At 33.9% G+C, this 25,266-nt stretch overlaps 5 protein-coding genes and 1 non-coding gene across 6 annotated transcripts; 1 reads left to right on the forward strand and 5 right to left on the reverse strand.

The window, feature by feature from the left end:
• Positions 1-436: 436 nt before the first annotated feature.
• LOC106407292 (vacuolar protein sorting-associated protein 9A) lies at positions 437-2,708 on the reverse strand. Its single transcript, XM_013848131.3, has 5 exons — positions 2,517-2,708; positions 2,095-2,242; positions 1,847-2,017; positions 1,590-1,769; positions 437-1,513 (listed from the first exon to the last, which is right to left on the reverse strand). Exons 1-5 carry the CDS (start codon positions 2,603-2,605, stop codon positions 701-703), a joined length of 1,401 nt encoding a protein of 466 aa, XP_013703585.2. The 5' UTR covers positions 2,606-2,708; the 3' UTR covers positions 437-700.
• A 305-nt stretch (positions 2,709-3,013) lies between these two features.
• LOC125608861 (eukaryotic initiation factor 4A-III homolog) lies at positions 3,014-5,470 on the reverse strand. The gene is made up of 7 exons (XM_048779418.1): positions 5,094-5,470; positions 4,686-5,007; positions 4,352-4,459; positions 4,148-4,267; positions 3,633-3,800; positions 3,411-3,497; positions 3,014-3,314 (listed from the first exon to the last, which is right to left on the reverse strand). Exons 1-7 carry the CDS (start codon positions 5,399-5,401, stop codon positions 3,201-3,203), a joined length of 1,227 nt encoding a protein of 408 aa, XP_048635375.1. The 5' UTR covers positions 5,402-5,470; the 3' UTR covers positions 3,014-3,200.
• A 4,430-nt stretch (positions 5,471-9,900) lies between these two features.
• On the forward strand, positions 9,901-12,613 carry LOC106409036 (methionine aminotransferase BCAT4-like). The gene is made up of 9 exons (XM_048779420.1): positions 9,901-10,010; positions 10,134-10,311; positions 10,782-10,958; positions 11,073-11,204; positions 11,297-11,392; positions 11,698-11,814; positions 11,899-11,994; positions 12,090-12,202; positions 12,316-12,613. Exons 1-9 carry the CDS (start codon positions 9,979-9,981, stop codon positions 12,455-12,457), a joined length of 1,083 nt encoding a protein of 360 aa, XP_048635377.1. The 5' UTR covers positions 9,901-9,978; the 3' UTR covers positions 12,458-12,613.
• A 503-nt stretch (positions 12,614-13,116) lies between these two features.
• TRNAL-UAG lies at positions 13,117-13,196 on the reverse strand. Its single transcript has one exon. It is a non-coding gene; the product is annotated as a tRNA-Leu (tRNA).
• A 2,074-nt stretch (positions 13,197-15,270) lies between these two features.
• Positions 15,271-17,068, reverse strand: LOC125608862. Its single transcript, XM_048779421.1, has 2 exons — positions 16,295-17,068; positions 15,271-16,188 (listed from the first exon to the last, which is right to left on the reverse strand). Exons 1-2 carry the CDS (start codon positions 16,960-16,962, stop codon positions 15,441-15,443), a joined length of 1,416 nt encoding a protein of 471 aa, XP_048635378.1. The 5' UTR covers positions 16,963-17,068; the 3' UTR covers positions 15,271-15,440.
• A 5,045-nt stretch (positions 17,069-22,113) lies between these two features.
• LOC125608863 (agamous-like MADS-box protein AGL62) lies at positions 22,114-25,084 on the reverse strand. Its single transcript, XM_048779422.1, has 2 exons — positions 23,736-25,084; positions 22,114-23,265 (listed from the first exon to the last, which is right to left on the reverse strand). The coding sequence occupies exons 1-2, from the start codon at positions 24,057-24,059 to the stop codon at positions 22,738-22,740; spliced, it is 852 nt and encodes a 283-aa protein (XP_048635379.1). The 5' UTR covers positions 24,060-25,084; the 3' UTR covers positions 22,114-22,737.
• Positions 25,085-25,266: the final 182 nt, after the last annotated feature.

The following is a 25,266-nucleotide window of genomic DNA, read 5'->3' on the forward strand; positions in this document are numbered from 1 at the left end:
GCTCAAGCTAGGAACGTTACAAACTATGTCTCAGATATATTACGTAATTTTTTTTTTTGACTTTCAAATGTTCTGTAGATCACATTGATTCTCATGGATAGATGATATGTTTGCATATAGAAACAAAGCTGAACTGAGAGAAACAAAGCTGAACTGAGTTCCTCCGATTGAGTTCCAGAGGTCGCACTCTTTTGATGAATTTGAAGCTAACCACGACAGGAGAGGCAATCCATTCAAGAGATAACATAATCGTTAATGGCTACAACATGGAATCAAGAGGCAAATCTTGTATAATTACTCCCGCACACACACACACACCCAAAAGTCCACTTATTAGTCGTCTATGTTGTCCTTGATTCCATGTTGTAGCCATTAACGATTATGTATCTATACACGTCTGCTAACAAACTTGAATATAAAATTATACAAGATTTGTTTAGCAAAACATAAATTACTACTTTTAAATAATCTTTCTTGCTTTCCACAGTTTTTAAATATAGTTCAAAATTTTATTTAAAAAAAAAAAAGATTGTAAAGTTATTTTTCGGATGGCCCCATTCCTTCAAGAAGAGAAACATTTTCTATGTTTCCTACAAATTGATTCATTGGGTTCTCTCATCTCCTGCAGGTCCGTGTACTTGAATTGACACACTCACTCTTTTGGACCTTGCTTCATCAAATCATTTTTGTGACAGCTTTTTCATGTTTGTTCTTCTGCCAAAACTGCTGTATGCTCTTCTTGTTTTACATCTAAGACCTTATCAACAACAGCTTCCCCTTCACTCTGTAGAGCTCGCACCAGATCATCAACGCTCCTGTCAGTTTCCCTTACATCTGAAGATAATGTTGTATGCTCATCCTCAGGTTCCTTAGCCGTATCAAAACCGGACAAAGCTTGCAAGGGTGGACTTGATGAAGAAGCTAAAGATGTTGTTGCTGCATCACCCAATCCTTTGGAAAGGCACACATATTTGAACACGAGCTGTTTATAACTATTTAACAAACTTTCAACATCTCCTATCCTCAAATCACCAGCGTTTGCAAATAAGTAAGGATATTCTTGGAAGATTTTGCTTGCCTCCGTATCCTTCAGAAGCCTTGAAGCACCCTTGTTTTCCAAATCAGATACGGATTCAACTTTCTTCACTGGTATTTCACTGTTGGCGTTGAGTATGTCACTGGTTCCAGAGAGACTATCAGACGATCTTGACTGGAAAAGAGTTGTTTCTCTCTTGGGGTTCAGCATTTGAGTTTTATGAACGGTGGACTCATCACGAGGGGGAGGTGGTGCAGTAGGCTGGCTGCTTAAACCAGAGATTCGTGCCCGTGCAGATTCCATGTTCTTCTCAAACTCAGCTTCATCCATTGAAAGTGATTTCGCATCGATATTTGAGATGAAAGACTCTGCAGAGAGTATGTTTGTGAAGAAGTAGGCAGCTTCACCAACAAGTTTAGATTCACGCCTATATCTTTGTATATACAACAGGTTTGAGTGAAGCTGTGGAGGATTAGCCTGCGAAAAGAGAGTACAGAATCAGCGCTAGCACACGTAGTTGCACAAACAAAACATGCATTACAATAAAAAATACCTTTATTGTAACATATATCAAGACAGGAAGAAACTCATCCGCTCCAGGCGTATTCTCATTAGAAGCAATGGAAGCGTTTAGGAGTAAGTTATTAATCACTTTGCAGCAGTTAAGGACACACACAAGCTTATCACGAGGAGCTTTGTACATGTTTATCTTCTGGAGCTCTTTCTGAGCTAGCTGCGGAAAGGAGAGAGAGTAAAATATTCAACACTAACAAGAAGATGGAACACTATATGCGAGCTAGATCAGCTTACCAGCCAGGATGTTTCGTTTTGAAAAGTTGGTTTTATATCCAAATACTCAGGAGAAATGAACTGTTGAACCAAGGACATCTTCTGAAAGAGTTTCTCATCAGATATAACATCCTCGGTGTTTGAAGCGAAGACACGGGGAAACAGCTTTGTCATGACATACTTCTCTAAACCCTGCGTGTACATTTAAGAGGAAAATGATTAAGGCAAGAAGATGCAAACGGAAAGAGAAGGACATTGATGATACTCACATCTCCAGCGCTGTCTAGTTCATCCTCAGAACAACCGGACCAAAGTGGATGAGCCCTGAAAGCAGCTTCCATCTTGGAAAAGAAGTCTTGAACTGCAGCAGAATCCTTTTCTGGGTCTGGCTCATTGTTCAAGAATGAAACAATGAAACTGCAACACATACACATTGTCTTATGAAGCCAGAGAAAAAGAAGTAATGTAAACCCACAAAACACCTACCCTCCTCAACTTAAGTATTATTATCCTAACAGTGAATAAGATCTAAGCTTTAGATATTGCTATCATGGAAGAACATAGTCAAATCCAGCATAGGTATTCAGTAAAAATCTAAGCTTTAGATATTGCTATTTATTATTCTATAGAAAACAGAAGCTAAACAAACACATGACTATCCTCATCTGCAGCGAAATAGAAAGAGAAGAACCTTTTGATGGATTTAACGAGATCGCCGGCGGAGGGTTTACGCATCCGCTCCAGGAAATCATGAATCGAAACGTCCGTGTTGTTCTCCATCGTCGATCACCAGATTCGCCGTCAATCACAACTCCGACGATTTGACCACAACAGAGATCAAAGAGAAAGTTGAGTTCTTCTTCCTCGCTGACTACTACAACCCAAAACGACTGTCGTTTTACTAAGTTGGTGGTAGATGTGGTTCTGTGTTAACCGGTTATTATGTATCTTGGTTTAGTCTAATGTACCAATCACTTACATTACAACTTGCAACATTCTTCAATTTTTACCCAACTCATCAAATGATCAACCAATAAACGAATACACACCGACTCACCAACCCCAAAAGCAGACGAACATCACAAGCGATATATATCTTGACCATAAGTCTTAAACAGGGGCTGAACCATTTTGTATGTTAATGTCTTACAAGTAACGATCCCTAAAATCAATTACGAGGAAGAAAAAGACCAAACTCTCAACCCAAAACGCTTCTCAAATCATTAAACATTTACCACAATTGTTCAAAAGAACCCACGAAAGAAGCATCATTAGATAGTGCAATACATAAGATCTGAAGAATTCTCTCTCATTCAGATATTTCTCACTACAAAGCCACAAACGCCATCTCAAAAAAATTCTCAGACAAGGTCTTTTAGATAAGATCAGCTACATTCATTGGCATCTCGTCAATCTGGGTACTGTAGTACTGCTCAATGTCTCGGAGGATCTTTATGTCGTCGCTTTTAACAAAATTGATCGCAACACCCTACAATTATAGCCGTAAAGTTGGTTGATATCCATTTTCTACTCTTATAAATAGCCAAGAAACAATAAAGAAATTAAATTATAACCAATCAGTTACCTTACGCCCGAAACGACCAGATCGTCCAATACGGTGGATGTAGAGCTCACGGTTGTTGGGGAGATCATAATTTATGACTAGAGAAACCTGTTCAAGAAAGTTCCTCATGTCAATTTAAACTCTACTACAATCTCACGACACATAATCAGAGAACAGAGGAGACTTTAACACTTTTCATGCCCAAGTATCTACACGAGATATAGCGAATAAGTAATGACTTACTTGCTGCACATCAATCCCACGTGCCCATACATCTGTCGTGATCAGAACACGACTGTCGCCTGACCGAAACTGGTTCATGATCTCGTCTCTCTCCTTCTGAGGCATGTCACCATGCATCGATGAGACTGTGAAGTTGTTAGTCCTCATTTTCTCACTTAGCCAATCCACCTATGATAAAAGAGGAGATAGTTAAGTGATGCACTGAAAAGAAACCATAGAAACCTAGTGTTAACTAACTGAAAACAAAGTTTAGAAAGCATCAATATTGGTATATAGCATCACCTAATAAATTAAAAGGCCGCAGTCTACTAAAGGCAATGGAGGTGGTGTTTTAACTCCTTCCTTTTAAAGAGTAAACGAGTACAAATAGCCTCACAAACGAGTACAATTTTTCAAGACGTTACATGATTTCAAATCAAGTTAAGATCGCATAGCTAGGAGCTTAGTGTAACTAACAACATGAGAACCTGATCATCTAAAACATTCAAATATAGTAAGATGAGCACAAGGATTACCTTTCTTTTTGTGTTGCAGAAGATAACAGCTTGAGTGATGGTAAGTGTGTCATAAAGATCACAAAGTGTATCAAACTTCCACTCCTCTTTCTCAACAGCAACGAAAAATTGTTTAATGCCCTGAAAAAGGTTTTACAGGAAAGTTAGCCAGTGAAGCAATATGGGTGTGCCCCCACGCATACAGATTCAGAATAAGAAACGTACCTCAAGAGTCAACTCATCACGCTTCACAAGGATCTTCACTGGTTCAGTCATAAACTTGGATGTCATCTCCAAAATCTCGTGAGGAAGAGTTGCAGAAACCAAGCAAACCTATAAACATAAGGTATTAGGTTAGTAACTGAGCTAAGCTTGCCCAACTACAGTTAATAGCTACCCAAAAAATACACATGGATCATTCAAGCAACTCAACAATGTCCTTTACAAAGTAAAAGTCTATCAAACCCAAGACTCCAAGCAGCTAATCAACAAAAGTAAGAAAGCAAACCCAATAAACAAGAATTAGGAACCAAATAGTGTTTGAGCAGCGAAATTTTACCTGAAGATCAGGTGGAAGATATCTATAAACATCATAGATTTGGTCCTTGAACCCTCTGCTAAGCATCTCATCAGACTCATCAAGAATCAGAAGCTTAATAGCTCTGGTACGCAGACTCCTCCTCTTAATCATATCACAAACACGACCAGGTGTCCCAGACACAACATGGACACCATTCTCCAGCTTCCTGATATCCTCTCCAACGCTCTTCCCACCAATGCAAGCATGCGCCTGAATATTCGCGTGCAATCCAATAGCTTGAATAGTCTTCTCCGTCTGTGAAGCCAGCTCCCTCGTCGGCGACAATATCAACGCCTGAACTCTAGAATCAAAAACCATAACGAAAATCAAAACATTAAAAACAATCAAAGTTCAAAAATTGAAATTAGGGTTATTGTCAAAGCATACTCTCTAGACGAAGTGTCAACGATTTGGCAGACGGAGAGGGCAATCATGGAGGTCTTCCCGGTACCGGACTGAGCCTGAGCGATAACATCGCGGCCTTGGAGAATCGGCATGACCGCTCTCTGCTGAATCGCGGAGGGCTTCTCGAAACCGTACTCGTAGACGCCGCGGAGAACGTCCTCCTTGATCCCCATATCGTTGAAATTCGTGATGGGCTCGATCCCTTCCGTCGTCTCGAAGACCAGTTTGTCGTCGTCCATTGGTCCGCCGCCTCTTCTTCCACCTCCACGGCCAGGATTCGCTTCCGCCATTGCTTTCTAGGGTTTCGATCGTTTGGTTTCCTCTCTGGAATGAGCTGTTCGTGCGATAGGCGCGGCTCGAAGTAGATATGTGATTGTAAAATATTCGACGACTTATTTGGGCTTTTGTATCAAAATAGAAATACCGACTTTAGACATGGGCCTGTGGCCCATATTAATTAGAAAAAGGAAAAGTCCATAGTAATACACCAATTTAATTTAAATTATCAATTTAATACACTAATTTTCTTTCTTTCTAACAATATTATGAATAAAAAATGAATATTCATGGAATCGTACTTTACAAATTGGTATATTTTTTATGGAAATATATTTTGATGTACTAAATTAGAAATAAAAAAAGTTGCTATGTTAAATTGGAAATTCAAATTAAAGCAAAAATGTATTTGATTGGATCATCAAATGTCTAAGCAAAACGTTTTTTAAAAAAAATTGATGTTTTTTGTCAAATATTGCATCATTGTTAATGCAAATGCAGGTAAGTCCGTCGGTGTGGTACGATGCAACGATGATGATCGAGTTACGAAAATGGGTCGCGCAGTACGGTGAACTATGTCTCCTTTTGGCTTCTAAGGCAAAAACTCTTTTGTTACATTCATATTCATATTCATGCCATAATAAACTATAAAAAGTCACTATTAAAATTTAATCATAGTTTTTCATTTCATTCCTTCAATCTAACCAATACAAACAAATTACTTAGGTTTATTATGTATGATGAAAAGCTAGTTCGCAGTCCACCATATCTTGTCTCCCTCATCACACACACCTAAATCACACAAAAAGAAGAAGAAATTTGCTTAATTTTATGTTTTTTTTTATCAATCTTAATTTTATGTTTACGTAACAATCGAAGAGTGTTTTCATTCATGAGGGAACATCTTAATGTAAACAAAACTTCAAAAGGCTTGTCTTCAACTCAAGGCTTCCATCTTCCAAGGCTTGTCTTCAACTCAAGAGGCGTTCTTCCGAGTGATGGATCGTGCTATGCGAGATAGACTACTGTCATTGTCTCGAACCACGGCGTCACCCCCATCCCCGTCGTTGCTTGAGCTGTACTTCTGCTTCATTTCCCCTTATAGTTAATGCTCTTCCTTGTTCTTGCTCTCTCTTGTTCATTCTCTTCTCTCTTATCCTTCTATGTAATAAGTTGTGTCACACAACAATGTAAACTCTTAAAAAACGATATAAATTTTAACATTTATACCAAAAAAAAAAAAAAAAAACAAAATTTCAAAAGCTAGATCTGTATTTCTTTGCGGTAGGCCTGGGCGTTTTTAACTCAACCCGAAGTACCTACCTAGACCCGAACCGGAAAAACCAAAACCAAATCCGAACTGTTATACAAAAATATCTGAACGAGACTTATGAGCTTAGTACTTTGGTAGTTGGTTATAATCTGAACCGAACCGACATCCGAACTAGGATCCGAAGATAACCGAGATTAGTTAAATATGTTAATATTTTTATTTATTTTAAGATGATTTAGATATTTAAGGATATTCAAAATATTTTTTAGTTTGTTTTAATTGTTATTTTGAATACTTTTTAATTAATTTAGATAGTTTAACTAATTTTTAATTAGATTTGTAAACAATTTATATATTTTGAAAAAAAATTGTCAATTTTTAAGGTTTAAAAAAAATATTTTTGGACGATTTTAAACATTGGTTACATCCAATCCGAACCGAACCCAGAAGGAACCGAACCGAAACCGATCCGATAATTAGTAAAACCCGAATAGTACTTCTGAACATAACACCGAAAATCTGAAAATTCGAATTACCCAGACTGATATCGAACAGTCCACCGAACACCCACACCTACTTTGCGGTATGAATGTAATAAAAACTTCAAAGCTATATTTGAGCATACGAACAAAACACACTGACAATACTCATATACTGATATATATGTACTCTAAGAAGATGGACGCATGATGCATGCAAATGGATAACTAGATCTGTATTTCTTAATCTATATCCGGCTTTTTCTTGAATTAAGAAAACTGTAACGTATCTGTGTTACAAAAAAAGAAAAAAAAAACTTAACGTTATAGAATATCGTTTCATTAGTTGTATCTATGTAAAACATAATTACGTATGGTTGATATCATACGTTGTATTCGGAAGAATAAACTAATGTAGGGTTTTCAACTTCTAGTATGTACCTTTTGTGGCTGTAATAATTCTATTATTTTTGGTCAAAATAATTCTATTATCTGTTCCAATCATTTGGAATATGAGTGGTGCTGTTGAAGGAGACCCCAATACTGTTTTCCATTTACAAAATAAGGAAAATAGCACATGAGTGCATCAAGTTCTAGAAAAAAAACTTATTAATCAATTGAAGGCCCTTTCTCAAAAAAAAAAACTTATTAATCAAACCTTAACGTTTTCTGTTAATAGCTGAAAATGTAACTTTCGCGTACATGGATGGTATCATACTATCAATGAATGTTTTAATCTAAATACTGGATTTTGACCCGCGCTTGGAAAGCGCGGATTTCTTGGATTATATTATAATACAAAGTTTTATTATATCGAAAATATAATTTCTAACAGTTATATAATCTATGAATTAGTTTATTTGATATTTTATATGTACACTTTTACGTAAATTTTTTTAGGCATGAGAATTATATCCGGATCAAAAAAACAAACCGAACCGACCCAGAAATATAGTTTTAGTTCAGGTCAAGAGAAGTTAAGAATTGGGGTTTTTCTTTTGGATCCGCATGTCTTTGTTTGTGTCCGGGTACTACCCTTGACCCAATCATAAATATGTTGTGTTTATTAGGTATATTTGGATATTTCGAATATGTTTCCAGCATTATGGATATTTTTTTAGGTTTTTGGTTTATGATTATAGTTTTGATTTCAGATAAATTTTCAAATAAAATTTTTTTTTTGGGTATTTGGATAAACTTTTGGGTATTTCCAGTTTAGTGACAGATTTTGAATAAGATTTTGAATTTTTAGGTATTTGAATTTTTTTAGGTATTTGTTTGGAGTTTCAAGTACTTTTCGTGTTTCAGATATTTTTCAGATTTTTTAGATATTTCGAATTTTCTTAGGATCCTAAATACCCTAACAGATGTGGACCTATTACGTATATATCGGGTCCAACAACCTTTTGATATAGATTTTTAATGTTATTGTACAAAAACATGGTTGATGAAATATTTTTAGAAAACTCATTTTTAAATATGAAAATATCTATCAAAATAGAGTGTTAAAAATTTAGTATATAATATGAGATTTTAGTAGGAAAGTTTATATATGATATGATTATGTTATTATAAAAGAAAGAGGAAGTTAGAATGTACACATATATATATCATGTAACTTCTCTTGCTTTAAATCATATATTATATGATAAAAGTGATAATATAAAACATTAGTTTCAATGTTTTTATGATTAAAAGTCAAAATGGTAAATATAGTAATAGTAATAATTAAGATTTAAGAGTGATATTTGAATAAATAAAGGAATTGAATAAATTATTGTTAGATAAATATATGATAACATATTGTTAGTCTAAATTTAAGGTAAGACCAAAAAATAATGAGTTAAATAAAAGGGTCCAAACAACTTTTATAGGTAGATTTTTTAAGACTCCTTCCCTTTTAATAGTATTGATTAGTCTAACTGTATAATTTACAGTGAAATGTAATATTTTAATTTTTACAATCATCTCTTTGGTCTTTAGTCCCATTTTAAGTTGGATTTTAGTTTGAGACAAGTGATAATAGTTTTTAAAAAACTTACAGTAAATCTAAGTTAGAAAATTAAAAATAAACATGAGATAACTATAATTGTGATTATGAACAAAACAAAGAATGTAGAGTTATTATTTATTATTGAAACTAGCTAAAGAGATCTCTTTTCTTTATCAGAATTTATCTACAGCTCGAAAATTTTGTGTGTTACATTTGAATCCTTCACTAATACACATTTGACCTACCCTCTTCCTACCCATTAACCTCCACCTAACTAAGAGCACATTCACATTTTAAACACTATCTTTCTTTCAGTTTCAGCCACATCCTCAAAATTTTAATAATTACAAACAAATTCTTAAATCTTAAAGTTTTCTCCACGTGACGAGAAAGAACTGTGTTTCTCCACGTGGTGCTTATTCTGTGATCTAACTAGGGTTCTTGTTCTTTTTTCGTTAAAGACGTTAGTAAAATAACCGACCAAAAGCTATATAGCACATTAACATCAAGAAATTAATATAGCTACAATGATAATCATACATAATTTTCGAAAAAATATTTGCAGACATAAACTTAATCGGATCAGTGAGTGAAGTTGTTTTTAACAAGAAAAAAAATATCATTTTTCAAAAAAAAAAAGAACAAATTATATAAAGCTATTAATTTCTAACAAGAAATAATAACCTTTTCACTTTTTCATTTTTTAGCTTAAGTTTAAAATTATTATAAGAAATAATTAAAAGTTGGTTGCAGACGTATATATAAAGAGAAGCACTCCAAAGCCTTAAAGACAGACAACTCAAGTTTCTTACACAAAAGCAACTCGACTATCAAAACAGGAAATCCATGGCTCCTTCTGCGCAATCTCTTCCTACAAGGTAAAATATATCATTGCAAAAAAGTTGTATGCATTAAGAAAAGATTATAATAATCACGCATTTACGTATTTAAGTCTGATAATATGATATATGATTGATGATGATTATTATTTCTTTTAACAGTGTTTCGGATGAGAAATACGCTAATGTGAAGTGGGAAGAATTAGGATTCGGGTTTTGTCGTACCGACAACATGTATGTTGCCAAGTGCAAACATGGAGAGAGTTTCCAAGAGGGGAAGATCGTTCCCTATGCTGATATCCAAATCAGCCCTTGCTCTGCAGTTCTTAACTATGGCCAGGTTTGTTATTAATCAGTAGAGATCAATTAATTAAGAAAACCTATAATCAGAACATGCATCCATCATCACAAATAGAGTTGATATTTTTTAGCATTGCATGCATATTTTACCTATTAATTAGACTTGTAAATTTGACAACATCGTAATATATATAGTATATGATATCAAACAAAATTGTTTGAATTAATGTGTTGTCCCATATGATGATATTGCTATCAATTTATTGTGACCTACGTACAATTGTACAGTTTTGTAGATATAGATGGCACAATAAACTCTCAAGTAAGTGTTTAATTAGATAACTACTATAAACATGTTTAAATTAAAATACATTAATATATATAACAAAATGAATAGACTGCCCTATAAATTGTACAAGTGAATTTTCTTTTAATATATGAAAAGATGATGGCGGATTGAGTTATGTGCAAGCAAAATATCTGAAATATATGTGGTTTGGACATGAATAGGGCTTATATGAAGGGCTTAAGGCGTACAGGACAGAAGATGGCCGGATTGTTCTATTCCGACCAGACCAAAACGCTCTCCGCCTTCAATCGGGAGCCAACAGACTTTGTATGCCTTATCCCACGGTCGATCAATTCGTCTCCGCCGTTAAACAAGTTGTTCTTGCCAACAAGAAATGGGTATGTACAAAGCTATGCTCAAACTTCTATACCATATATACATGATAATAAATCTTATGAAAATGAATATATTTTTGAAATATATAATGACTTCTTATAATTTTGTATATATAGATTCCTCCTCCGGGGAGAGGAACATTGTATATCAGACCAATCTTGTTTGGTAGTGGTCCTATACTTGGCTCACTTCCTGTTCCCGAGTACACCTTCACAGTGTTTGCATGTCCCGTTGGACGTTATCACAAGGTGAGTGTGTTCTTCTCATTCTCAACATCATCTTTATTATTCTAAACTATAATGTTTTAATGATTTTGGTGAAATTTTGTTTCTTGGTATAGGATAACGCGGGGTTGAACCTGAAAATTGAAGATAAGTTTCGTCGTGCTTTTCCAAGTGGAACCGGTGGTGTGAAGAGTATCACAAACTATTCTCCTGTAAGTTTGAAAGAAATAATCAATTACATAGAGGTCTCTTAGATTATGTTCCAAAATTTATAAACATTATTTTTTAAATTATAGAACTTAAATTCAAAGTATAATCAAAAGTCTACAAATTTAGGTTCTAATTTATACATTTGTTTAAAAATATTAAGATTTTTTTAAAGATCAAACCATGTTTGACCCCTCCAATTCACATGCTAGAAAACGGTCCTGTACTGCCTATAATATTAACATAAGCTGTGTTTTATATCTCTGAACGATTAGTTAATTAAGAATGTAATAAATTTTCGTTGTTGAAGGTTTGGATAACATTAGCAGAGGCGAAAGCGAAAGGTTTCTCTGATGTTTTGTTTTTGGATGCTGCAACTGGCAAAAACGTCGAAGAGCTTTTCGCTTCTAACGTTTTCATAGTCAAGGTAATTAGAAAAAAATAGTCACATAGACGTTTTATTAAGATGTTTAAGTGTACATTATGACCGATATGTAATATTGTGTTGTAGGGAAATGTTGTGTCGACTCCAGAGATTTCAGGAACCATATTGCCCGGAGTCACACGTAAAAGTGTCATCGAATTAACTCGTGATTTCGGCTACAAGGTTTGAATATTAATTTCAACATCATATTTGATACAAGTTTGTAAACAATATTCATTAAATCTGATCATTTGCTTTGATTCTCATCTTTTTAATAGGTTGAGGAACGTGTTGTTCCCGTTGAGGATCTTCTCGATGCCGAAGAAGTTTTCTGCAGTGGAACTGCTGCAATTGTGACAACTATTGCGTCCGTAACCTTCAAGGAGAAAAAGTAATCTTGTTATCAACAAATATACACAATACTATACCAAGAATCGTTTTTTGTGTTTTGTTTTATTTTGTTGACTAAAGAATTGGGTGTATATATATATTCAACACGTACAGGACTGAATTCAAAACAGGTGATAAGACATTGGCTGCGAAGCTCTTTGCGACGTTAACGGATATCCAGATGGGCCGGGTCGAGGATAAGAAGGGGTGGATAGTGGAGCTGACTGATGCCACCAAACCAGGGTTGAAACTTTGAACTTTATTTGAAGCTGTAACTTGACAAATTATATAAGAAACATCAGAAGATGTCTCTCGATCTTTGTGTTTTATCATATTATGTCATGTTGTGATGTATCTTAAAGGGTTGTATGAAATATTATAAATAAAAATCTCATGGCTTTTTAAGTTTTTACTAGTCTCCCTTCAAACTTACTATTTGTTTACACCAAAAATAATTTTATACACAAAAAAAAAACTTACTATTTGTTTACGTATTTGTGCATAAATAATATGATTTTATCAATTTTGATTAAGGTATTGGATTTTCTATTTAAAATATAGAAACGAGAATATTTGTTTTCCAAAATACGATGAATAATGCATGCACCATTCACCAACACGTTACATATACACATTATTTTTTTATTTTTTTAGTGCTTTAATTATTCATGGACATTCGATTTCTTTTTCATGTATGTTCACCGTTTACGATCCACCAATCCTTTTGTTATAATTTTTTTTTATTTGCAGATTAATATTTTGCTTTATCAAAAGGAAAAAAAAAGAAGGAAAACGAACACAGCGTCAATGAGAAAAATGACGAACATTTCTTTGGTGAACACCGAAACGAAGTTCCTGAATCAAGTAAAGTAGTAAACGTTGTTACCACAAAAATGAATGTAAATAAATAAAATTTGACAGCTGTGGGATTTGAACCCACGCCCTTTCGGACCAGAGCCTAAATCTGGCGCCTTAGACCACTCGGCCAAACTGTCTTTATGTTCAATAGTTGTTTATATATGCTTTATATATCGTCGCTAACTTCGGAGTTTAATTTTAAAATTTTTGCTTAATTTGAAATAATTAGTAGTATCGATTATCTTATGGAAAACACAATGATTCGGTAATATAAAACTCCTGTATGAATTTTATAAACAGACCTTTCTCCTAGCAATATAATTTTTGAAACTATTTGCAAATTTTGATATTCTTGGTTGCACACCCTGTTCAAAAACGCGGCCGTCTAAGCATTGTTTGGAGGTTGATCGCGGCGAATATGTCCAAAACGGTGTTGGCCGTTGATCTGCACAAGACCGCCTAATTTTCGCGTTGGCCGTCTAATTTCTGCCTAATTCTCCCCTAGATCGCCTAAGTTTTTTTTCTCTTTTCGTCCGTGTAAAATTAAAACACGGTTGATTATTTTTTACTCATTATTGATAGATTTTTCATTACTAAATAATTATAATTAGCTATAAAACCCAAAACAAACATATAATTACTTCATTTAAGAATTTTTTCGTACCAAACACACCATAATCTAAATGTTCGACGAATCAAAAAGAGGCTGTTTAAAATTATATATAAAAAATTATATAATTATGTCTAAAAACATGTGTCATCATGTTTAAAATTAACTAATTATATTATAAATATATTAAATTGTATTTAAAACTAGGATCCGCGTAATCTTCGAGTACTCCCCGATTTTTTGGTAACTCGCTAGGTCTGAGATTGCCCCCGACTAGCGCCTAACGTATTCCAAACGGGAGTTTGACATCAGCCACGTAGCCACCCTTCTTTAGGTTTGTCCAATCTATGGGCTATGAAACTTCAATAATCTCATCACTATCACTCAAAACGTTTTTTGCTTCACCAATGTTGTTCCAAGAAGCCCTGTTTTCAAGTATACAAACCAAGAATTGCCCATAACGAATCCTGGAACGAGGTTGGGCTAGACCCATTGGTTTATGACGATGAGATCACAGTGCAAACCAGATGATCAGTATTGAAAACCAGATGATCAGTACTGATTGTGCCATGTTTACATGTTTGGACTCAGGGCCGGTCCTGGGCTAAAGCCTATAAAGCAAAGACTTTGGGCGCCAAAAAATAAAAGATATTTAAGAGCACCATTTATCAGATGCTTCGCCTTGGTCTAGTGACCTGGGAGGGTTGTCTTTCTTCCTATTGTTGTCGTGTTCGGGGTTCGACACCAGCGTCGCTGTCTTCCTTTTTTGTTGATAAAAACTTTCCTTTTTTATATATATTAAGGATTTTGTTACTTTTTCTAGTATCATTAGTTTTCTTTTCTTGACTAAACATCTCTACTTTTTTTTTCTTATGTGTTACAGTCAATAGTATATTACTAGATAAGAAATTTATTTAAAACAAATCTACTTTATCAAGACATTTTTTCCATTTTTTCTTTTTTTATCTTTGTCGGCTAATATTTGCTAGAATAAATGTATAAACAAGAAATATTACAATAATTAACTTGAATTATAGATTGTTCATATTCCACAATAAAATTGTGATTGGTTATAGTAGGAATAGCTGCATCTTTTATTATTTCTTATTTTCTTCTTTTGTTAAGTTTTTGAAATTTGTTTGAAATTCAAACACCTAAAATTATCATAGGTTTTGATATTCAACGAAACTCTATGAAATCTCAATTAAAATTTATAAAGTGAAATTGATGTTAAAGTGATTTATAATATGTTTTGCTCTATTTTATAAATTTATATTTTTTTTTTTTTGCTTTCAGAATTTGTAAGAAAGTTTTTAAGAAATAAAATTAACAAAGTGAAACTGTAAACATAAAGAGAATAAACTTACAAGATGAGTTGCAGATAATGTTTCGATGTTTTTATTTTAAAAACTTGTTTTAATAATATTTGGTATTATTGTGGTTACATGTTTAAAGTATAGTAAAATTTAATTATGGTTAAACGGCAGTATTTTTGTCGTCTGTTTTAGGCGTTATACGAGTCCGGACCGGCACTGTTTGGACTTGGGATATGAATAGGATAGGATAATGACATAAGAAGTTGCTTCTGTCATGTTTAGCTGTACATAAAAACATATAAACAATCTTAATAATGATGGCATCCACATTCTTAAAAAAAATTGCCAGCTAATTCCTAACGCTACCTCAGAAAAAAAAAACATTTTCCAGAAGAAAAGAAAAATTGTGAGTGGAAGACAACTCATGAATTGGTAAAACGACAAAGCAATAGACGTCAAACGACACCAAGCTGGCTTTGCTGTCTCAGCTCTTTCCTTAGCTTCTGAGAAAACAGCCTGCAAGCATCCAAACTCAGATCCACCGCCGCAGCTAACGCCACGTGCGCTGCTGCATCCTCCGTGCATGTCACGTGCGTTACACCCACTTCCACCTCCGGTTTGCTCTGTTTCCCCACTCCTTCCACCGAAGCCGACATCACGAACCCTCTGCTCTGCGCCGGATGCTGCGGCAGTAGATATCCAAAATCCGACCCGGACCCCGATCCTGGTCTCGACCCGGAGCTGGAACCGGATCCGAGATCCAAACTTCCCTGAGGACTCGTTGTCGGCGTCGATCCCACCGTGGTTGTCCCGCCGGTGACGTCAATAACAAAACTCCCGCCATTTTTCAAACTTATAGACGACGACGCGGAGACCTCGGTGGCGATTCCGTCTTGGAAGAGCTCAAAACGGTAACCGAGTGAATCAGAGTAACCAGCTTCACGCCACGCCTCTAGTCGTCCCCATGGCTTCCACGTGCAACCGTCGGGTCGGAGAATAAGCCACGCGCCGGGACTCGATCGCGTCACGCGGTTCGAACCGGGGGACGGAACGAAAGGTGTGACCATAGAAGCCATCGCTACGGGTGACCCGGAGAGATCGTGGACCGTTACCGACCAACCTTTTCTCTCTTTCGACGGTTGTTCCTTCTCAGATTTCATCGACGATATGCAACTACTCCTCGTTTCAGACATCATTGACGAACTGTGTAGTTTAATAACAAAAATCAATTTATGATAATAAAAAATATTTCTTGCTATCAAAGTAAAGAATATATCTGAAAAAGGAAATGTTTCTATTTATAACTAACCTGTGAAGAAGATTCCGATCGCCGGAACTAGAGTTTCTAGCGCCGAACTTGCAAGTGAAGACAGCTTGTTTAGTGTTTCCTTGTACTTGGAAAACCTGAGGGCTACACTCTGGCTCACCGTCGAACTGAAATACGAATCTCGGGTCGGGTTCAACCCGTACGCTAACGTGGAGCTCCGGATCCGATCCAGGTTTATTCCTCCTTTTCCCGCTCAAAGCCACCCATCCGTTATGCGCCAAACACGTCTTCGTCTCCGCAGCTTTCAAATCCAGCGAAGCCTCGAATCGACCGAGCAGCTTCTCACTCGCGGAAGCGAGTCCACACGACGCGCCTGTAACGCTGTCCCCGCGTGAGTATGTCTCGATGGAGAGGACGCTTAACTTAGGCTTCTTCAAGGAGGCCTCGATCTGAGCTTTGCTTAGACTGAAGCAAGCTGCGACGGTTGAGCAACGAGTCTCGGATTCAGATTCGGTTCGGAAGATAACCGGAACAGTAACGATCTGGCGAGGGAAGCTCTTGAATTTGATTTTGCAGTAGCAGTTAGGAGCTGATGCGGAGGAAGTATTGATTCCGGAAACAGACGGTTCAGATGAAGTAGACGACGACGGCGCGGGGAATCTAACGGCTAAGTTCCCGACTATGATCCGTACGAAAGAGCACGGATCCATTTGAATTCGAGATTGGCGAGAGAGCTAAAGCAAACACGATTAAGGTTTGAGAGAAAGAGATGCTGAGTGAAGAAAGAAAAGAGAAGAAGGTATAAAAATTGAAAGAGTTGAGAAATAGAAACAGCCTGGAAAATAGCTGGGGATTGTATATTGAAATAGTAATTAAATAAAATATATTATATTTGGTTGAACGAAAATAAAAAGATTCTGTGGGGTCAATGTGAAACAATGAGCTTTTACCTTCTTCACCTATCAGATTCCAGAGAGGCAGAGTTAATTTTTCTCTTCATTCCTTCTTGTTTCAAATCTTTTTATTTTATTTGTTTCCATATTTTCTCAAGTCTTGTTTTTGAACTGAAAAATTGTTTAGGTAGCTGTATGATTCATGCAATCGTAATAAATTGCTTTGCTGGGATATGTATACCATTACTAAACAGTGGAAACAAATATTTCTGTTGATTTCGATATGATTTTGAACTCATATGCAAAAATTATTAATAACATGAACAAAAAATAATAACAATAATAATAGCTGGGGACTCATCTTCCCGTGCTCCTCCGCTTGCCTCTCCGGTGTCTCTCGACGCTGCGAGAGGGCCATTGCCGACCCCGCCATATCCAAGCTCCGCCTCTTTCCTCTGTTGATCCTCTCTTGTTCTCACCTCTTTGCGCGACGTCTCTGGATTTCCCCGAGGATCTACCGGAAACCATGGTCGTATGTGGTTTCCCCGGAGCTTCGGCGAGGTTCGACAAGGGTTGGATTCTCTTAGGCGTCCTGGATCTGTCTTGTGAGAACCGATTTGAGCTCAGATTTGGGTCAGATCTGAGACCGAGATCCGCCGGAACGTTCGACGCGTCGCCGTCTCTGTCCCGTCATCTTCGTCTCGTCCAGTCAGTTCCTCCTCGATTCGATTCAAGGTCAGTGTTGAGCTTCTCCTCTCAGATCTGAGAGAAAAGTGGTGACGAGGCTCACCATCGAGGACCTCCATTGTAGTTCAATCGACAACATCCATGGTTCTTCTCAACGGTTCTGTTTCCGAGGCTTCGCTTCTCGCGTTGTGATGTCATCTCCTAGGGTTTTGAGGACGACCCGCCGTGATGGTGTCTATTGCTAGACGTCGGAGCTCTCGCTTCTCTGTTGGGGCACATGCTTTGAGGGGATCATCTCTCCTCCTGTACTTCAACCCGCTTCTTCATAGCTCCGGCGTTGCCATTGTTTTGGACTTGATGTCTCCGTCGCAAGTTTACTGTCGCGTGGCCGGATGAGGCTGATTATACCGCCTGCGCTTGACAAGATTTGCTCTTCACCGTCAGCGACGACACATCGAGTTTACATTTTGGTATTCAAGCCGAGTTAGTTTTTGGCTCTGTTGCTCGACGTCCTCCTCCTTTGGCGTTCCGGAGCCGTAGCTGCCGCCTCCGTCGAAACCGTTAGGAGCCACCTGCTGGTGAGTGTTCGTTCAGCTTGCCTTACAACTATCACTCTTGCTCATTTCGGTTTATCCTGATGTGCAAGAAGCGCTGTGATTAGGGTGTTGTGTTGTCTTTTGTTCTGAATTTAATTAACACCAAGATTGGCGTATGTGGTCTATCTTGGTTTAATTCTTCATGTTTCTTAGGAGTTTTTTATTTTTTTGCGGCTTCTAAGAACAAATCAGCTTTCAAGCAAAATCTGGTTCAACTTTGTTGTAACCAAACTTTCATTCATTAATGATATTTACAATTTAGCAAAAAAAAAAAAAAAAAAAAAAAAATAATAATAGGGGAACACCGTGGACGCATGCAAGAGGTTAATCGCCGTCATTGGCTACCCAGGTGGGGACTGAAATAAGCTACAGTGCATCCATCGGTTACGCAATCTTTTATCTGTCCCTCTGTTCACCACTTCGAGATGAGAGATGAGCTGGCCCCAAAGTGGAGCTCGTCGGTATTTAGTTGGCATCATCATCTTCAGTGGCCTACTAATAATATGGATTCAATCAATCTAAAATTATTTCTTTTCATTAAAAGTCAAGATAATTATAACAATATTAAAAATGCTTTTCATTAACTTCTGTCATTTCCTTCGCTAACTTCTGTCGTTTTGTTCCCACACGTATGGTTTCATCATATCAAATCGACATTGTTATTTTCATTCATGAGTTTTTCAATTAACTAAGTTACGAATTAGTAGAAAATCATGAGAAGCTTGACAGATAAAAAGGTTAAAATAGAAATTAAATGAGCAAGAAGAGCAATCTGTACTACAGAGAGGAACTTGAGGAGACTGTCGAGCGGCAGCTGTATGGCAACCCACACAGAGCACTAATAACATAAATAAGCGATTTTTAAAAATATGCCCTCATTTGTTATAAAAAAAAGTTTAGCATTATCATTATCAGATAGAAAAAACAAACAAACTGAATAATAATTTTATAACATATTTTCTTCTCCTTGTCCTTTACATAAACTCATTGACTAGAGTTTTAAAATATTTTTTATAAATTTTTCAGTAGATAAAATAACTAAATCAATAATTAGTTTTGCGAAAAAGCTGAGCAAAGATAATATTTTAAAATTTTCGGTTTTGAATTTGAAAAAGTCCTTTTAAAAACCAACAAAATATTTGAAAATTATTAAATAATAACTTAATTAAAAGAAGAGGCTTAAGTATAAGATTTGTAAGAGAATGTGAACAACTTGTGTTTTCTACCAACACCATCTCTATGGTCTCTTCATCATCACCATATTATTGTTTCCACAACTTGATTATTTTCACCTGTAATTTCCACATATATACTTGAAAGGCTTCAAATCCCCAACAAAATCAATACAACCATTTTAAACTTATAAGAAAAAATTGTATAAAAAGGTAAGAGCTTATACTTGGGATGAAATGTATGACGATATTGGTAGGTGAAAGTTTATCTTAAAGAAACAATGTTAAATGAATTAATGCATTTGGTCTTAGGATAGGAATTTGTATATGCGACTTTAAATTAATAAAAAATAGCACAAACTGTTCTAATCTGTATTAATTTCGTATAAATAAATAAAATAAAATATCTTTCACTATTTAAAAGAACTAAATTATTTAATATTTATACAAAAAATAAAATTGTTAACTTATGCTAAACTTTTATATCTACAACAATATATTAGCTATTTATTTATTTTGAAAATCACAACAATATATTATCTAAAAAATATTATGTACAAAATATAATATTCCTTCCGTTTCATTAAGTTAGATGTTTTATAAAAAAATTTGTTTCACAAAGATATAGTTTTTATATTTTCAATGAAAAAGTTGTGACATTCAAGAAAATTAATTGACTTTGTAGAATTACTATTGGTTAAAAATTATTAAAAATTGAAAACTAGAGAAAATGATACATTTATTATAGTGATTTAATGTGTTTTCTTAATATGTGTGAAAAGACAAAAAACCTATATTTATGAAACGGAGGGAGTAGTATATAAATAACCTTTAATTTATGTGTTATTTAGAAAATATGATATTTGAAAACTTTGAAATTTTAATAATTCATTAAAGATACTAATGAGAAATTCATTTTAACTATAAATTTAACACTTATTTTAATTAAATATATTGAGAAAATCTTACCAAAAATTTCATCTTTTTAATAAAATAATGAATTATTTTAGTTACAAAAAATCAAAATTCATATAATATTTCAAGCTCAAAAATTGTTGTGTAGTTTTCCAAATTTTTCATGACCAAATATACAATTTTAAAAATAAATAATGCAATCTTTCAATGATAATACTCCAAACTTACAAAGATAAAATCATAGATGTTAAAAGGTATTGTATGGAAATTGTAGAAATTAAAAAAAAAATAGTTTGAAAGAGTTTGTACCAATTCTTTTATAATGACTATAAAATAAAAATTATGCTGATCAAAGTCTAGTTTTAATTGTAGAACACAAAATTTAGAGACGAATCTTTAACATATACTTGCAACACTTGGAACAACTTATGTTTTTGACCAACACCATCTCGATGGTCTCTCCAACGTCACCATATTATTGTTTCCACAAGTTGATTATTTTCACCTGCATTTTCCAAGTATACTTGAAAGGCTTCAAATCCCCAACAAAATCAATACAAAGGTAAAAGTTTATACTTGGGATGAAATGTATGACGAGATTGGTAGGTGAAAGTTTATATAGAAGAAACAATGTTAAACGAATTAATGACTCATTTATTTTGCTTCTCTTTTAATAATAAAATTGCACAATGTTAAATGAATTAATGCATTTGATCATAGTTTAGAAATATGTATATATGACTTTAAATTAATAAAATTTTAGCATAAATTGTTCTAATTTTGTATTCAAATACAGGTTTGAGTCAAAACTTTCCTATACTAATTCTTTGAATACTAATTTGTAAATATATAACAGGAAGAAATGCCATATATATCGTTATACATTCAATGATTTGAAATATTGGACAAATATTGTTGATCTGCATTGAAGGATTGCGATCTAGTGAATCAATACATTTTTATCTTAGGTAGATCTTTGCACTGCGTGGTCACCAAGCATATAGTTGTAAAATGACATATTTGAATACTTTATGAGATTCACATTCACATTCATGGAGTCTGAAACGCGTATATACATATTTGGGAACTAAACTTATAATTTATTAGAAATATAGCAACTTTTAATAAATAAAGATTCTATTATAATAATAAAATATTTCAATAGATGATCTCATTTATTGCAAACAATTTCACCTAGTAAAATGTTAGCATAATTTTAAAAAGTTGCTTAGTAAATTATTACAAATTGCAGTTTACAAAAAAAAGTTATTACAAATTCTGGATTTTATTCAGTAACTACGAAATGTGTTATCACTCCATATAAAAACTCATACATCAATATTAAAATTGTAGAATGAAGAGCATCCGAAAAGAAAAAAAAAATTGTTTACATAACAATATTGATTTCAATATATTTACAATGATTGTGGGATAGTGTTCTTAAGAAAACATTGAATGTAGGTTACTATTCTTAAAAACATGAATACACGTGGTTACTTGTGTATACCTGCTTGTCTAATAATTTTTTCTACGTAGGCAGACAGACGAATTTTGGTTTCTTGTGAATGTGGAAGAGCCCATGACCCACGAGAATGAGATAAAGCCATACAAATTCAAAAATTATGTGTTGCCAACATTATATCACAACTAAATCAGTCTAATGGCAATTTTTAGTAATTTATCTAGTTATGAAAGGGTAGAAGTAAATGTAGGCTGAGAATCATTGTCATGTTGACACATCAACAAAATGACACAAATGTAAATGAAATACTAAGGTTATTCATTTATTTTGCTTCTCTTTTAATAATACAAAAATATTTAGGTTATATTTTTAGTTTTCCACTAAGGTCCTATAAATCTATAATTGATCATTCTAGAACAGTATTCATAATTTTAGATGATTTTTTTTTTTGCTTTCAACAAACTCATCTCAAACATATTATTATCTTTTGTGTAAACATATGGCAAATATAAATATTTTCAGAGAAGTGTAAGAATATACATATGACATATATTTCATAACAGAAGTTGGAAAAAAAGTATTATAAATTTGAAAATTTTTGAAATATAAAAAATCCACAGACTAAAACTGTGTTCAACAAGTTTAAAAAATAAACATTGGCAGTAATAATTCCCATACTAACACCATCCCAAATGTATAAAATAACAACAAAACAAAAACAATAAATAAAACATTGTGTTTATGGCAAAAAAAACAAAAATTAATAGTAACCATGTCCGAAACGAGGAGGATGAGCTGAATGTTGGTCACACTCAGACATTTGTTCTTGCTTAAAACAGAATTGGTTTGGGTTTTGATTGTATTCTGGAGCGAACCCTTCAATAATGTTACTATTAGCAATATTCCCAAATGGTGATGTAATATGATAAGGAACCATCATGTTGTGCTGATTGCAAGCGAATGTGTTCGTTGCCACCATTCTTTGATGATTATACAGATCTAAATCGGTGTCGATATTATCTGTATGATCATCACAAATCCCAAAAGTAGAATTATTTGAACTTCCACCATAGAAGTTATGACGCGGAACAATTGCTTGAAAATTCTTACAGGCTTCAGTAGTCACTGTTTTTCTCAACTTTTCCAAACCACATTTGAATTCAGTGAGTTGGCTTAAGTTCAACTCTTCTATAGGTTCTTCCCACCAATTCTCACGCATGTGACTATTTTTCCTCTTTTGCTTTAAGTCTTCAGTCCTCTTTTTCTCAATTTCGAATTCTTCTGTTACCTATTTTTGTATCATTTTATTAAAGCCACATAACAACATCAGAGAGTACTTCAACAAAAAAGTTAAACAGTTATATACTTAATCTTTATAATAAATAAAAATAGATACATTATCTATATATACTGTTTTTCACGGTTTACATTGTTTATATGCACTCGACCATATTAATCCTTTTAAACTCATGATAAATTTATAAAAGATTCATTTGAAGAGGTTTTAAAATCCGAATAGGCTTAATAAATTATAAAGAATATAAATCATGACTGTTACTCTAAAAGATGGAGAAAATTTGTATTTTTCAACTGATGTTAATAGCTTATTAGTTAAATAGAAACTATTGTAGATATTGTAAAATACTCAAGCGAAACAACAGAGTATAATCCAGTAAATTAGTCGATCTTCCATACCTATAAAATTTAAATTTAAAATAACTTCTAGTTAAAATATATAAGTGATAATGTAAAACTTACTTGAGTGAGATGATTGTTGAGATCTTGAACAATTGCATTTCGACGGGCTTCGCTAAGTTGTATGTCGGTGTGTTGACGAGGATTTGGTGGATTAATGTTTGCGAAGCGATCAATTACACAGTCAACATTTGGATGACCAAAAGAAAAAACTTTTTTGCCAGGCGAAAATACAATAACAACAATTTCAGCACCACAAAGCGTGCAAAGCTCACTAGCTTTTTTGAAAAGACCAGTTCTTCTTTTTGAGAATGTAACCTGAAGATTATTTTCATTTTTCATTTTGACCATCTCTATCTTTTGACGACCTTTACTTTTTCTCACCATTTTTGGGGATCTGAGAAAAGACTGAAAATGATTTGGTGTCCAGAGGCGAAAGACTGTCTTGTATTTATAGTTGAATATCTAATACCAACCGTTAGAATTTTGAATGGTTTTGAATAAATTTATTTTAAGTTTATTATCTTTTAGTTTTGAATTTATTTTTACCATATAAGTAGCAAAATAAAATCTTTATATTCTTTCAAAATTGGTATAAAATTTATGATATTTTGCAACGTTGTTATTTAACCTCTTACAGTGCATCAAAATCTGCGGAATACATGTATCGCACAGTGACCGATGTAGGATTGGATGGAGTGGGGCATGTATCGGTGATAAAAATATATGTAAATTTTGATTCGATTCATTATTTGTTTTGATTCGATTCAGAAAAATTATACTTTCGTAACTGTACAAGCAAAACAAATACTAAAATGCAATACCCGTTAAAAATGAATCAGTTTAAAATACTAAAATTTTTAAAACGAATATCCGATCTGATCCGATGTATATCTCTATATTCATATTTAAATTATTAAATATACTTATATACATAATTATATATATATTGTAAAGATAAAATAATGATGGTTCTTTGTAATACTATTAATTACAAGCCTTACCTATTCAAGTTGATATTATATCGTATAATTATTCTTCTTAAGTTTTCTGATTATTATTTACCTATATGATTGTTAAAATATTGTATAATTATTTTTTACAACTTTTTGGTGACATGTATTATTTTAATTATCTTTTTAGTTTTATAATATGTATATTCAATAAATTCATTATTCAATTATTACAGTTTTAAAAGATGATTATCTTATTTTATAATGAAATATTATTGTTTATACGAACTTTCATATTTTTCTAATTTTTAAATTTATTTTCGTGAATCGAAATGAATATCCGGTTAAATATATATATTTTATTGGATATCAGAACATCGAATATCTATATGGTGTCAAGTGTCAACATAAATCAAATTATAAAACTGCGATTCGAACGAAGCAAAATGAACCACAACTACCTCATAAAGCATATATCTAGTTTGTACCCAGCCCTTGGCACCCACCCTAGTTTTTCTAAAAAAAATATGTGTTGAATCTATGTAAAATGCATTTAGTTTAAATATTTATTATTAAAAACAAATAGAAAATGGTCATTAAATATTTGAATTAATGCGTTTTTTGGTAGATAAATACCTTGA

Source organism: Brassica napus, chromosome A5 (assembly GCF_020379485.1).
Source record: "Brassica napus cultivar Da-Ae chromosome A5, Da-Ae, whole genome shotgun sequence".
NCBI classification, from domain to species: Eukaryota; Viridiplantae; Streptophyta; class Magnoliopsida; order Brassicales; family Brassicaceae; genus Brassica; species Brassica napus.

What these genes read in the sequence shown, in the direction of transcription:
- LOC106409036 (XM_048779420.1), top strand. Translation starts at nt 9,979, where the DNA reads ATGGCTCCTTCTGCGCAATCTCTTCCTACAAG. An exon ending in TTCTTGCCAACAAGAAATGG is followed by an intron (nt 10,959 to 11,072) that starts GTATGTACAAAG and finishes TTGTATATATAG; the next exon opens with ATTCCTCCTCCGGGGAGAGG. An exon ending in CTAACGTTTTCATAGTCAAG is followed by an intron (nt 11,815 to 11,898) that starts GTAATTAGAAAA and finishes ATTGTGTTGTAG; the next exon opens with GGAAATGTTGTGTCGACTCC.
- LOC125608861 (XM_048779418.1), bottom strand. Translation starts at nt 5,401, where the DNA reads ATGGCGGAAGCGAATCCTGGCCGTGGAGGTGGAAGAAGAGGCGGCGGA. An exon ending in ATCTTCCACCTGATCTTCAG is followed by an intron (nt 4,460 to 4,685) that starts GTAAAATTTCGC and finishes TTATGTTTATAG; the next exon opens with GTTTGCTTGGTTTCTGCAAC. An exon ending in TCTGCAACACAAAAAGAAAG is followed by an intron (nt 3,801 to 4,147) that starts GTAATCCTTGTG and finishes CTTTTATCATAG; the next exon opens with GTGGATTGGCTAAGTGAGAA.
- LOC125608862 (XM_048779421.1), bottom strand. Translation starts at nt 16,962, where the DNA reads ATGGATCCGTGCTCTTTCGTACGGATCATAGTCGGGAACTTAGCCGTT. An exon ending in GATCGGAATCTTCTTCACAG is followed by an intron (nt 16,189 to 16,294) that starts GTTAGTTATAAA and finishes TAAACTACACAG; the next exon opens with TTCGTCAATGATGTCTGAAA.
- LOC125608863 (XM_048779422.1), bottom strand. Translation starts at nt 24,059, where the DNA reads ATGGTGAGAAAAAGTAAAGGTCGTCAAAAGATAGAGATGGTCAAAATG. An exon ending in TCAACAATCATCTCACTCAA is followed by an intron (nt 23,266 to 23,735) that starts GTAAGTTTTACA and finishes ATACAAAAATAG; the next exon opens with GTAACAGAAGAATTCGAAAT.
- LOC106407292 (XM_013848131.3), bottom strand. Translation starts at nt 2,605, where the DNA reads ATGGAGAACAACACGGACGTTTCGATTCATGATTTCCTGGAGCGGATG. An exon ending in AAAACGAAACATCCTGGCTG is followed by an intron (nt 1,770 to 1,846) that starts GTAAGCTGATCT and finishes TCCTTTCCGCAG; the next exon opens with CTAGCTCAGAAAGAGCTCCA. An exon ending in TGATATATGTTACAATAAAG is followed by an intron (nt 1,514 to 1,589) that starts GTATTTTTTATT and finishes CTCTTTTCGCAG; the next exon opens with GCTAATCCTCCACAGCTTCA.